General features: G+C 54.3%; 1 protein-coding gene across 2 annotated transcripts in view; it reads right to left on the bottom strand.

Moving 5' to 3' along the window:
* AFAP1 (actin filament associated protein 1) overlaps positions 1–4,783 on the bottom strand; it is a 66,650-nt gene extending 61,867 nt beyond the window's left edge. For both annotated transcript variants that reach the window (XM_040965890.1, XM_040965891.1), the window contains exons 1-2: positions 4,574–4,783; positions 2,111–2,208 (exon numbers count right to left, since the gene is read on the bottom strand). In XM_040965890.1, coding sequence (XP_040821824.1) covers positions 2,111–2,208; positions 4,574–4,700 — 225 coding nt within the window. In that variant the 5' untranslated portion in view covers positions 4,701–4,783. The remainder of the gene's footprint in view (positions 1–2,110; positions 2,209–4,573) is intronic.
* Between the last annotated feature and the right edge of the window lie 9,879 nt (positions 4,784–14,662).

Raw genomic sequence — 14,662 nt, 5'->3', positions numbered from 1 at the left:
GGGGTGAGCTCCAGGTCCGCTCCCCACTCCCCCTTCCTGCCAGGAGGCCACACAGGGCCAGGATGTGGACCCCTGCTTTGGAGATCAGAGACCGGGTTGGAATTTGGGGCTTCTGGTTTCAGCCTAGTCCAGCTCTTTCCACAGTGGGCACTGGGAGGTGAACTGGTAATTCCACGTGTCTGTGTCTGTGTCTTGCAAAGAAATACTCAACTGTTATACAAAGAAAAGAAAAACCCACCAACTTTTCCTACCAGTTTTAGAAGTTCCTGCAGCCACATGGGGCCTACCAGCTGAGCCTCGACCACAGCTTCTACTGCAACAGTGGTGGCATAAGGTGACAACAGGTGAGCCCCACTGCCCAGTGCCCTTGGAGCAGACGTGACGTCACTCACACGACATGCCACTGGAGTGTCCCTCCACCCGGCCAGCTGCAAGGCAGTGCAGCACCTAGTTACACAGCCTGCAGAGCACGGGCCACAGACAACCGTGCCATTGGCTCAGAACACACCAGACAACAAGCCACAGATGGCATGCAGCTTCTCTAACTCTGTGTGTGCCACCTCGCTGCTAGCTATCCGTGAGGGGCTTCCCCACACCACACCTTCCACATCCCCCTTGACCCGGAGAGACCCTGATGTGGCTGCTCAGCCACCACTGCCGAGGTGCAGGGCCTGTCCTGGCCAGCACAGGGAGGAAATGCGGCCAGAAAGATGGATCTGACATTTCTGAAATGAGGTTTCAGGGTTTGCTTTTTCTACTTGCTCATGCCCTTCAGCCAACCCACACGCTCACCAAGCTCCAACTGCCGGCTGCAGAAACGGGCACATTGGCTTCACATCACGTGCCCTTTTCAAGTTCAGAGGGAACTACAGGAGACCTTAACCTTGGTTCACTCGTGGAGGTTTCACATAAGGGCCCACTGTTGCCCACAAATAGTAGGTGGAAAATTCCAGAAATAAAATAATAAGCTCATACAAATGATTTGGATCAAAGCATATGTTGCAGTTACCTTTTTATTAGTCACCATGGTTCATTCTCTTACTGTGCCTAATCTATAAACAAACTTTATCAAGTTGTGAATGTATAGGAAAAACTCCTAGTCCACTAAGGGTTGTCCTGCCTGAGGCCCCACGTGTCCGCGGAGGTCCTGAAACACACGCCCTGTGGAGAACAGTGAGGACCTGGTCAGGGAGCTTCCGCACATCAGCGATCCCTGGGCACCTGCTATGCCAGGGTCCCCACAGAGACACAGCGGGAGGACACAGCCCTGCCTGCGCATGCTCCACACTCTGGGACGACAGGACATGACAGCAAACACACAAAAAGACTCAGAGAGGCTGATTCTGCCCCAAACTGAGTAAAAGTACAGATTCCCGGAGTCAGCAAGTTAGAAAACAGCAAAACGCAGAAAATGCTGATTGCCACAGTAAAATACCAAAACAAAAACTGCACACAGAAGTATCCTCAGGGTGAGAAAATTGGCAAAAAAAAAAAAATGTTTACTGTATAAAATCAAATAAAATACACATTCCCAGAATAGGCACATGCTTTTCTCCACTGAAAATCAATATAAACATAGAAGTATAACCACGGCTTTAAAAAATGACACACTTACTGGAAAGGCACAGTTACAGAGGGGAGAGGCAGAGAGCTTCCTTTTGAGGGTTAGTCCCCACACGGCCACAACGGCTGGGGCCGGGCCAGACCAAAGCCGGGGGCCAGGAGCTTCCTTGGGGTGGCCCACGGGGATGCCAGGGCCCAAGTAAGAGGGTCATCTTCTGCTGTTTTCCCAGGCACATTAGCAGGAAGATGGACTGGAAGTGGAGCAGCCAGGAGCTACAGCACAGGGGTCAGTGGCATCGGCTGGTGCCAAGCCTCCTAAATGTGACTGAAGTATATTCACATCCAGGGTGACCCAGAGTAGGGAAGAGGGCCAAGCCCTCGGGCTCACCTACACGCTGACCTGCTAAATTCCCAGATGCAGATGTCATTGGACCTAGAGCCACAGCAGCTTGCAAATAAACCCTGGCTGCCCAGGGGAAGGCTACCCCATGGCTCTCCTCGCCCTAGAAACACACTCAGGGATGATGGCTCCATGACGGACACTCACCAGCCAGGGCTGCGGGATCTCGGGCAGAGGCAGCTGAGGGGGCGCCGGCAGGCTGCTGGTGGCCTCCTGCTTCTGAGCATGGTCTTTCACTTCAAAACCTGCAGGATCAGCCAAAGCAGAGAGCATGAGGAGGGAGGCTGGGTCGGGGAAAAAGAGCAGGTGGGGACTGTTATTCAGCATTTTACAGGTCACAAATATGTTGAAAAAGGAAAGGAAAGAAAAAGGCCACATGAAGGCAGTAGTAACAGAAGGAGCAGCAGGAGGCCGGAGCCAGCACGTTCTCAGCCCTTTCTTGCTGGCTCCAGCTGCCCCTCACCTGCCCTTCCTTCTCCATGGCATTAGTGGGTGACATTGTCCTGGGGTGCCTTGGGATCAGTGTAGTTTAGGAAGGACCTGGGTGAAGTCAGACACCATGGCAGACCCAGGGGAGCCGCTGACAGCCTTCAGGGCACCCCAGTACAAGCTGAGGAGGCCAAGTGTGAAACCAGAGGACAAGGCTTCCATCTGGACTGAGCCCTGCTTATACACCAGGAGACCACCTATAAAGCAATCCCATGCAGCCCTCATCACCCACGCTGTGCCTGGCACCATGCCAGAAGCCAGGAAAGGGATGACAGGGGAGCCGCCTCAAGTCCCTGCAGCTGCTGTGGCACAGGACCATTCGGGCCTTGAACCTCCACCCCCGCCTCTGGGGAGCGCCTCTCCTCCCAGCTGCCACACTCCCCTCTCTGAGCTGGACTGATCCTCTGCCCAGGGACTCCTGCAACACCCTGCTACTCTTTCCAAGAGAACCCCACAGCTTCCCTGGTCCCTGTGTCTGCCTCAGCCACACGCACAGAGCAGAGCTGCCATCTGGACTGGGGCTCTTGCAAGGCCAGCCTGCAGCCGGGGCCAGGAGCATAGCCCGGCTTCCCGAGGGCTGAGGCTGGCTTCCTGTCACTGCTCCGCCAGTGCACCCACTCGGTGTATGCTAACCCCTGCACATGCCAGGGAGAGTGCACCTACAGGCCAAGATTCAGGCCCTGATTCAATGAGACCATGAGCCCGGGAGGCTGGTGGGTTTCCCTGAACAGGAAAGCCACACCCAGCTGCTGCCCCTTGTGCTGGGCAGAGAGCGGGCTCCCTGTGGCTCCTACAGGAGAAACACGTGGTTCCTCTAGCCTGCCTGGGACCTTTCTCTTCTGAGCAAGCTGTCCTCTCCCCGCCGTGGAACACAGCCACCCATATGCTGAGACTGGGAGTCCGCCCAGCTCAGCTCCAAATGCTCTGGGGCTCTGGGGGTCCCAGAGTGTTTGTGGTTCTACCAGCCCCCTGCAGCTTGGACCACCCTAGACCAGACGAAGACACAGCAGCTGGGACAAGGACAGGTTTTAGAGGTGAGGCTGCTGAGTAATTCAGTTCCTAAACTAGTGAACAGATGAACCAATTTTGGAAAGATGATCAAGTGAAATATGGTTTGTAATCAAAAAAACTGGAATACAAATGGCCAACAGAGACATCAAAACGATGAGGACCAGCAGACCAGGGAAATGCAACAACAAAGAAAGCAAGCCCAGGGAGGTTCCGCCTCACCCAGTGCAATGACTCACATCCAAAAGTAAAGAGAATGTGCAGAGAAAAGTGCCCCAACACAGCACTGGGCGGACCCCCAACACAGCACTGGAAGACAGTCTGAGAAACCCTGGGAAATCTGAAAGCAGATCTACCACGTGACCCAGGCATTCCAGGACCACGTGACCCAGGCATTCCAGGACCACGTGACCCAGGCATTCCGGGACCACGTGACCCAGGCATTCCAGACCACCTGACCCAGGCATTCCAGGACCACGTGACCCAGGCATGCCAGACCACATGACCCAGGCATTCCAGGACCACGTGACCCAGGCATTCCAGGACCACGTGACCCAGGCATCCTGCTACCACCTGACCCAGACATTCCACTCCTGGGAATTCACCAAAGGAAATGAGAGGTCTCTCAAGATAACCAAGATATAGAATCAACCCAGATGACCATCACCTAAAGAAAAAATGTAATCTGTACACAATGGAATACTAACCAGCCATAAAAACAACAAAAGCCTATATTTTGCAATAAAGTGGATTCAGTAGAGACCATCATGCTTGATAAAATCAACCAGACCCAAAAAGCCCCGTACCGTGTCCTTCCTTGGATTGGCTGCAGCTAAGCTACACCGCCCCGACTGTGTGACGAGCTGAGCTGACAGCCTGGGAGCTGGCTGCCGTCTGCAGCGCTGGCCCACCCCTGTGCTTCAGAGCTGCCAGAGGAGCACGGAGCCCGTGACCGTGTGAGCACAAAAAATCAAGGGAAAGGACGGAGGAAGGGGTGTGGCTCTGTACCCTAGTACTCTGTCTATGAAACTCACGAAATCTGCAGTCCATACGGCAATAATAAAAAGGTCACAAGATCGACGTTTACAGAAGGCAAGTGCAGGGAGCGCCCACCTTTGGCCGACTGCAGCCTCAGCAGAATGTCGGCTATCACGGCCTTCTTCTCCCTGACGGTCGAGGTGAGGTACTCATGGTCCAAGAGCTCCAGAAAGAGACGAAGTTCAACTATTAACTCCTCCATCGCTGCAGACAGAGGACACAAGAGGGTGTTAGGCCACTGGCCTGCACATTCACAACATCAATGTCCACATTTAAAACACTTCACGTTTAGCTTGATTACTGAGTCAGTTTTCTAGCATAAAAATGAAGTCTGCTGAAACCAGGCCAACTAAGATTCACCCATAATCTTCATTAAAGTCTTGCTTTCACTTCCATTCTGAGACAGCAAAATCTAGCTGGGGAAAGTTCCCAAGCCAGCTGCCAGCAGATGGTGCCATGCCCTGAAAGCCTGGCATCACCATTTGGCATCCATTGCACCACATTAGTCCTCAATGCCAGAGGCGGCAGAGGCACTGGGCACCCTTTCAGAAGGGCGCTCAACCTGCAGCCTGCTTCCTCAGGACTCATTCCACCTGAGGCGGGCCAGGAGCACCAGCTCGCAGGGGGTGCTGGGGCCCCAGGAGGGCATCAAGGCTCATCTGCTGGCTCCCCAGCACAGTTCTCCTTCTAGAATCACGGCTGGCTCTTCCTCTGACACCCACATGACAGGAATAGTGGACTATGTCACCAGCTTGTAAGTGACAATGTGAGTAGGTGGGGAATTCCAAAATCCTTTCAGGAAGTTCATGAGGTCAAACTGTTTTGACAATATTAAACCATCATTTGCCATTTTCTGTATAATGATGAAAAACCAAGACTAAAACAGCTAACTTCATAGCACGCACAAGAGCAGTGCCACCAGACCACACGAGAGGTCATGGGATTCTTGGCCAAAAAGTCACAGTAAAAACCAATACAAAGGAGCTGGCATTGTGGTGTCGTGGGTTAAGCTACCATTTGTGATGTGGCATCCCATACAAGAACCAGTTCAAGTTCCAGGTGCTCCGCTTCCGATGCAGCTCCCTGTCAATGACCTAGGAAAGGCAGCAGAGGACTGCCCAGGTGCTGCCCACCCCGCACACGTGTAGCCTCAGGTGCAGGTGTGGGTGCAGGGAGCGCTCACTGACCCTGCGCCGACTCTCTGTGCTTCGATTCTAACCCCTCGTGCCTTCTACCATTCCTGTGGGCCCCTGACCTGCCGGCCATCATTGGGTTTCGCATCTGTGGCCCTCTGGCACCCCTGCTCCACCTGAGCTGGGGTGGCCTAACCACAGCCATCCTCCAGGGCGCACTCACACCCACTCTGGCTTCCCTATCCAGCTGAGCCGCCTCCTCAGAACCTCTGCCACACCCCTCTTTTGGTCTCAGCATGCCCTATCCCTTAGAAAGCCTCGGCCTAGCAGTCACACATACTGGTCCAACTCTTCCTCATTGTGTGATCTGGGCTGAGGAACGCCCCAGGCCCACAGGTTACCTCCTCCTAAAACAGGATGAGTGATCCCTGGGTAGTCTGAGATGAGGACTGAACAGGCCAATGGGCACTTGAACATGGCCAAGCACTCAGCCCTGAGGGCCCTGCTGGCCTCTCTTGAGAACCTTCACAGCGTGGGAGCCAGGAATGCAGCGGGTGAAGCCGTTGAGCTATGGAGTCCTTTGAAGCCCCCACAGCAAGAGGCGTCCTGGAAAAGCCGGCTGCATGTGTCCATGCCAGCCACCCGGAGCAGGTGAGGGGTGAGTCCACGGGGGCATCTGAGAACATTCACACAGAGCAGCCTCCACAGGCATGCCAGGGGAAGGTACCAAGTTTTGTTGTAAGGAAGCAAACCAATATACGAAGGATCTTTCCTTCATGTAAATACATAAATACAACACATAAAAATATATATACTTTAAAGAAATCACAACGTCTTAACAAAGAAACACCTCAGGGATCCCCATAAGGTCAGAAACAAGTCAAGGTGGCCACTTTCTGTCACTTCGACTACTGTATTACATCAGCCAATGCAACCAGGAAACTGATTAGAAAGTTCAGGATGCAAAAGACAAAAAATTATCTCCACCTGCAGCTGCTGTGAGAGCATAGCTAGAAAATTCCAGAGAATCTTTGGGGAGGGGAGAGGGGAATCCCAGTGCCTATAAAACTGTCACATAATGCAATGTAATCAATAAAAAATAAATTAATTAATTAAAAAAAAAGAAAATTCCAGAGAATCAAAACAAAACACAAACAGAAAACGGAAACAGCGGCGGACAGGAGAAATGAAAGCTAGCTTATATACATGTTTATTTTAGATCCAACAATAAACACCTCGAAGCTATAACAGAAGACAAGATCCCATTTATAAAGCAAGAAAACAGCCAAACTCTCCTGACAGTGAAGTAACTGGACAAACGGGAAGTGTCCTCAGACGGACAGCCTGAGTGTCAGAAGGTGTCCCTTCTCCTCACGGGGACGGACACAGCCAACGACCCCAAAAATTCATCAGAAGATTTCGTTTCATTTCTGGACCTCGACTAGCTAACTCTAAGCTTGGCTAGCAGGGCAAGAGTGCAGGGACGCCTGACAAGGACGGCCAGGGACTAGCCATTCTCTCTGCTGAGACACGATGCTACAGGTCCTGTTACTGAGACAGGTGACAAAACCAATCACGTCCTAGAAGAAATGCAGGGTGAATGCCCATGACCTATGTGTGCAGAAACTGTCCTAGGACCCAAACCTGGACGTAAAAGAGAGACTGTTCCAAAAACCACCTGATGAGAACCCACATGCTGAAGCTGGGACTCCAGGTGCCCCCAGGGAGCAATCGCACTCAGGCCCAGGGCACCTCCCTGGCATCCCTGGGCAGTGGGAAGCTCGGGCCCCAAGCACCTGCTCCTGCTACAGGCTAGCCAAGGGCTGGGCCCAGGACAGAGCAAAAGCAGGACCCGAGAGAGAGAAATGGCCTCACCAAACCCCATCTCACACCCCCGCCCAGTGCTGGCTGCCAGGGTCAGGCAAGCAGCTGCTGAGCTGTGATCAGGCCCCACAGCCACCTCCTGCTTGCTCTGCACACTGGACCCTCCTCCGCAACTCCACTTCCTGTTTGCTCTGCTGCCAGGGGCCTCAACATGTGCTGCCAGGTATGTTAGCCCCTGGGCGGCCTGTTGCCCCCGATGAATCCTACAGGACCCGGCAGAAGGCTGCCCCGCCTGGTGGCCACCTTCGCACTCCGCCCAGGGCGCCGTGAGGAGGGGCTCCTGCCTACCGCCTCCGCCAGGCAGCAGCAGCTAGAGAGCGGGAGCCACCGCCCCACCGCTCTACCCTGAGCAGCACAACGCAGATGGAATATATTTCATGGTTTCATGAATGAATTCACCTGTGTGTTACTGTTTCTCCGGGACAAAGTCCGAGACAAAGGACAAAATGGAGGGCCCTCCTAACAGCCACGCCCTCACGACATCCCCATGGAAGTGACAGAAGATGAACTCGGCAGTCAGCCAGCCACCACCTGCCAGGGCCCTCTGCGGGGGGAGAGGGATGACATGAGGGTCAGAGGGACACGTGCCGCAGCGGCTCCTCCAGCCAGACACCCGCAGTTTCCCTTACAGGGCCACAGGCTCTGAAGGAACTGCACCAGCCCCTGCCCGCAGCTAACAGGCTGCTTAGAGGCTGAGCTAAGAAATGGGAGAACAGCTACAGTTTTGGACACCCTCAGGCTGGTGACTCTCGCTCTGCTGGGACACGTCTACAAGTCTGTAATAGCCGAGATGACCCAGGCCACAGGACGGCCTCCGTGTGATTCACTGAATGCCTCTGGCTTCCATGGGCGGGGATGGCCACAGCACGCGCCAGGCACCATCCTGGATTACACAGGGTCAGCCTGGAGTCCCCAAGGAACAAGGTCAACATTCACAGGACACATTTCGTCAGCACACAGTGCAACTAGCCCTGACACGTCAGACTAACGCAAGGATGGACAACAGAGCCCTGACAGCAAATAGCCTTCCAGTGCTTGGAAGAAAGTGGAAGACCAAGCCAGGTCTGGATGTGGATCTCTTTGAGATTTACTTATTTTTATTGAAAAAGCAAATTTACAGAGAGCAGAGACAGAGAAGATGATCTTCCATGCGCTGGTTCATTCCTCAAGTGGTTGCAATGGCTGCAGCTGAACCAATCCACAGCCAGGAGCCAGGAGCCTCTTCTAGGTCTCCCATGTAGGTGCAGGGACCCAAGGCTTTGGGCCATCCTCCACTGCTTTCCCAGACCACAAGCAAGGAGGTAAATGGGAAATAGAGCAGCCTGGATTAGAACCAGCGCCCGTATGGGATTCCGGCACATGCAAGGCGAGGACTTTAGCTGCTAGGTTACAGCACTGGGCTCTGAATGTGGGTGATTATATTAAGAAGCCCAATGTGACAAAGTGGCTGGCATTCCTGCCTTCCAGAGTAGGAGACGACTGACACACACGAGGAAATTCCTCACAAGCAGCACACCGCCACTAGGGACAAGCTGTCAACACCTGTGCTCAAAGTTTAAAGACAAGCCAGATGTCCGGGGCTTACGGCACAGGGCATGGCATGCATGCTGACTCTTAAAGCCATCATCTAGAACAGGGAGACTTAGAATTTTTTAAGTGGCTGGGGGTGGGGGGAGCAGCGCTATGGCATGGTAGGCTAATCCTCCCCTTGCAAGCACTGGGATACGCTATGGCACTGGTTCGACGCCTGGCTGCTCCAGTTCCCATCCTGACGGCCTGGGAAAGCAGCAGAGGACGGCCCGAGTGCTCGTATCCCTGCACCCACATGGGAGACCTGGAGGAAGTGTCTGGCTCCTGGCTCCACACTAGTCTAGTTCCAGCCTTTCAAATAATAAAATAAACATTTTTAAGGGGAAAAAAAGAATCAGCCCAGACTTCATGGTGCTGCTCAGTATTAAAAAGGAACCCAGCCCGGCGCGGTGGCGCAAGTGGTTAAAGGTCCTCGCCTTGCACGCCCGGGATCCCATATGGGCGCCGGTTCTAATCCCGGCAGCCCTGCTTCCCTTCCAGCTCCCTGCCTGTGGCCTGGGAAAGCAGCAGAGGACGGCCCAAAGCTTTGGGACCCTGCACCCGCGTGGGAGACCCAGAAGAGGCTCCTGGCTTTGGATTGGCATAGTATCGGCCCATTGCGCTCACTTGGGGAGTGAATCATCGGATGGAAGATCTTCCTCTCTATCTCTCCTCTCTGTATATCTGCCTTTCCAATAAAAAAAATAATAAAAATAAATCTTTAAAAAAAAAAATAAAAAGACAGCACTGATGGGGCTGGCATTGGGGAGCAGTGTTAAGCCCCCACTTGGCAGCAGTACCACCACTTACTGGAGTGCCAGTTTTATTGCCAATTTGAGTCCCAGTTGCTCCACTTCCAACCCAACGTCCTGCTGTGGGAAATGGCGCAAGCCCTTGGGGCCTGCCACTCATGGGAGATCAGACCGGAGTCCCCAGCTCAGCCCCGGCTGGATGGAGCAGCAGATGCAAGTCTCTCTCGAACCCCCTCCTCCTCTCTGCCCTCCCAAACTTTGTCACTCTGCATAAAAAGATTTTGTTGAAGTGGAACCGGCGGCTGTCGAGCTTTGAAGACACTTCCAGAAACTGCACCACAGAGGGACAGTGGCGTGAAGACCGGAGCGAGGCTAGACATGCTCAGCGGGGAGCAGAGTGGTAGGAGGGCGGAAGCAGAGCACGCTCTGTTGATGTGAGCTGAGTACGTACTAAAACAACAGCAACACACTCAGGGCACAGGATCTGCTCTCTAAGTGCTGGGTGTGTGACGATAAACAACACAATCCCACACACTCCAGTCACAGGGACCAACTGCAAATAAATAAGACAGCCAGAAGCTGCGACGGGGGCTGCGGAGTTAAAAAGCATGCGGCCAACAAATCCATGCTGCTGATTTCAAAGTGCCTAACAGAGCAGACAGACCCAGTTGCTTTTGTTCTGAATAGGGTTTGCAGCAGTGTGACACCAACGGAGCCGACACTGTGACAGTGCTGCGACGGCTTGCAGTGCGCACTGGGAAGACTTGGAGGCACGTTCTGGCGTCTGTGTTGGGGATCCCACACCTGCTCAGAACACACCCACATGCGCATGTCTTCCTGGCAATGCCAAGACACGTGGGAAGGTTTTCGTTTGGGGGGTCAGAACTTTGAGGGTCCATTTAACTGCACTACTTGTTTTCACCCCACAAAGAACAGCTATTAATTTTAAGAATACTTGACTTTAACACAAAAATCTGAATTTTCACAAGTTAGATGATGAGCCTCTACTTTAGGCCACAGAGCCCTGTACCACACAGGCAGCGTTCACACCACAATCCCCAAAGCAGCAGTCGCTTCACGCCCGCCACGCTGTGACCGCCTTCCAACTCCACGAGGCCACTGGCCAGTTCCTCCTGGATCCCTCCTCTTACTGGCATCAGCAGAAGACCCTGAATTGGCACCCAGGTGTGGATATCAGCAACAACCTGATGCCAAAAATTCAACAATTAGAGCAAACAAATTGTTTTAAGCACACAAAGTAGAAAAACAGAACAATGAAGTACTTGCTAGCGTGACAGCTCAACCAGCTAATCCTCCACCTGCAAATGCCAGCATCCCATATTTGTGTCCCAGCTGCTCCACTTCCCGTCCAGCTCCCTGCTGATGTCTGGCAAAGCGGGCAGGATGGCCAGGTGCTTGTGTCCTTGCACCCACAGGGGAGACCTGGAGGAAGCTCCTGGCTCCCAGCTTCAGATCAGCTCTGCCCCAACCATCCTGGCCATCCGGGAAGCAAACCAGCAGATGGAAGACCTCTCCCTGTCTCTCTCTCTCTCTGTAATTCTGACTTTCAAGTGAAAAACAAGGAGAAGAAGCAAGCTACCCAATGCGGAGGTAAGAGGACAGCATGGAGGTCTGACGGGCCTGGGTTCCGAGTTCAGCACAAAGAGGCACAAGCATTGCCAGGCAGTGCTGGGGTTAGGGCAGACAGAGACGGAGCGCAGCCCAGGGATGGACCCGCAGTGAGCCCTGCCAGCTCATCCATGCCCTCACTCTCCTCTGCAGCGGTGGGCACCCCAATTTAGCCATGGCCTCACCCCTGAACCCGCCCCTCTGGTCTGCTCACCTCTGCCCTGGGTGGTCAAGAAAAAAACCTCTAAAAAGCAAAACCTGAAAACCTAGACAAATAAGGAAAGCCTAACTGCTGCGCAACACTTAGCACCGTGTAAGTTTCAAGGTGGATGGACAACTGCTTCCACACTGATTTACTGATTTCCAAGCACTTAGAGAGATGGTGGGAGGGGGCTGCGAGACGGAGAGAGCTGCTGGTTCACTGCCCAAATGTCTGCAACAGCCAAGGCTAGGCCAGCCAGGAGCCAGGAGTTTCATCCAGGTCTCCCACGTGGGTGCAGGTACCCAAGCACTTGGACCATCTGCTGCTGCTTTCAAAGGTGCATTAGCAGGAGCTGGATCCGAAATGGAGCAGCCCAGACTGGAACCTACATCCTTATGGGATCGTGGGCAGCAGCACTTAACATATTCCCCACACTGCTGAGCCCAGCAACCGTGTTTTCCAGAAATCTTGGTAAAATCAGGGAGCCACATTTGCCACAGGGGCCTAATCCACTTGGCGTGTGCAATCCCTTTTCTTTAGGAACGCTGAACCTGCATTTTTCCAGACCCAAAGGGCAGGGTCTCCGTGGGGCCTCTGCTGCAGCTGTCTAGCCCGCTGGCTCTGCTGGGACCCCTTCCATCAGGCAGCCTATTGTACCCCATGAGAAAGCCTCAAGTGGGGCTCCCATCACTGGGGGTCAGGAAGGACAGAGAGGGCAAGCTTGGACCATGGTGTGTGATGGCGGCCACAGGCTGGAGGTTCCTGTGGGGCGTGAAACTAGCAGGCTGACCTCCCATACACCGCACCCTGCACCCCAGGCACACGGTGCCCACTACCATGCATGTGGGCACTGGAACCCAGGGGTGGGGCGGCAGGGAGCACGCTGGGCGTCACAGGACTCCAGACAGCTGCTCTTGCGGTCCCACCACAGACTGTGAGCACCGGTGTGTTCCTGTACTGAGGCAGCGCGGCCTGCGAAGCTGTGGGCCGGGTGCCTGAGGAAGCCTGTAGCTGCGACCACTCGTAACAAGGCTGCCCAGAGGCCTGAGCGCCGTGCTCAACACGTGAGTCCCCCAGGCTGCTCAGCAGCAGCGTCACGAGTGCCCGCGGAGTCTCCCCTTGGAAGCCCCACACTGACCATCCACTCAGCTCCACGTGCACAGCTGGCCCGCCAGTCTTCCCTGTTCATGTCACAGAACACCACCCAGCCCCACAAGAACAGCTCCCCCAAAAGCACCACACCCAATTTCCAGATGATACAGTCTGCGAGATTGTCACTGCACAGAGGAGAAAACGGACCAACTCCAGGATGACCAAGTGCTAGGGGACAGGCTTTCTCGGCAACTTCAGGGGGCATCAGCTCTGCCACCCCTGCTCCAACCCCTCCAGCCCACACAGAAAAGTCTGTGGCCTCTTAAAATGCCTAAGGGCTCCATTTCCACGAAGAAAACTTCCTCTGTGAAGCCTAAACTCCAGCACAACCCAGTAATGAAAAACGTGCTGCTGTGCTCCCCCAGCAGGGCCCCCCATCACCGTCACCCTCACTCAAGCCGGGGCAGGCCCTGGCAGCAGTTGACATGGCAGGCGATGCCATGCTTCTAGAAACAGCTTCTCTGCTCTGTCACTTCTGAAGGTCCAGCAGTCCCACGAGCTTTTATTCCGTTCCTCGTGTGATTCCCCACAACCCAAGAGGTGCAAGGCCTTTCTACAAAAGCCCCCCCCACCAATTGTGGTCTGGGGTGCAGACCTCTGCCCTCGGCCCTGTGTCACCTGCCTTCTGTGTGTACTGAAGTCACTCTCAGCTTGCTAAGAATGTGGAGGAGGCGACTTCTCACACGCCTGCATGCTGCCAACAAGCACGTGGTGGGCCCCGGGAAGCCATCTAAGAACCCGGGATCTGACACATAGAAGGGGAGCGCGGGTCCCTCAGGCTCACTTACACACACACACACACACACACACACACACACACACACACACACACACACACACACACACGTGTGTGTATGCATACATTTGCGTATGCCCATGTGCGTACACAGGCTCAGGAACTCAAGTCTGACAGACGAGTGTAATCAGGAGTTGACAATGAATGTAAAACAGCCCTTCATGTGCAGGGCCAACCTGCACCTGACCCCCAGGCTTCCCCTGCGGCTACGCCACACCAACAACTCCACCAGCCTGCCAGCAGCCTGGGCAACATACATCTGGCTGGAAATGCAGCAGTTTTTAGCAAATTCACATGGGATGGACTCTGAATTTTGACAACATGTAAGAATGACATTCTTGAGTCTACAGCCCCCAAGCCACACTGGTGCAGAGCACCCCGCAGCCTGCTGCGTAGCAAATGACCTGGGGCCTGCGGGCGAACATTAGTGATGCTGTTCTTTCCCAAGCATCTCTGCTAGATGGCCAGCCTGTCTCCCAGCCTGAAACTGCACAAGAAGTAACTCAGGAGGCCAGACAAATGCAGTTGGAAAGTGTGTGCACCACAACCAGCACCGCCAGAGAAGGCCAGAGGCTGTGGTTGCAAAGCGGCTACAATGGTCTCCCTGGGCCACGAGGCCTTCCCCTCAGGTCTGGGGACAGTGGTCATGAACTGTCACTTCCGTGCGCCCCTGCCCACAGACTCCAAGTGGGTTCTAGCCAAGTGGGCCTCTGATGCATCACCACTAGCACACAGCTTCTGAAAGGGGGTCTGCCACCAATGCCAAACCCGCACACGTCAGCCTTGCACATGAGGAGATGTTTCCGCCTGGACTCCACAGCACGGCTTCCCGGGACAGTGCAGGCACCCACTGTGATGGAAGAACGAGTGGCAGGACCCAGAGGAAGGATGGCTACCATCAGACCAGCAGGGCAGAAACGTCATGGCTCCCAAGGGATGGTGACCTCCCTCGTCACCAAGGCTCGCTGTTCAGAGCTGCGTACGCTTGGAGTTACGCAATCCCCACAGTGCAGCGGTCAGCAGAAGTTCCCTCCACAGCCTCCCCGG

Source organism: Ochotona curzoniae, unplaced genomic scaffold, assembly GCF_017591425.1.
Source record: "Ochotona curzoniae isolate NIBS_2020 unplaced genomic scaffold, NIBS_Ocur_1.0 scaffold_4505, whole genome shotgun sequence".
NCBI lineage: Eukaryota > Metazoa > Chordata > Mammalia > Lagomorpha > Ochotonidae > Ochotona > Ochotona curzoniae.
This window is presented reverse-complemented; position numbering and strand designations above follow the sequence as displayed.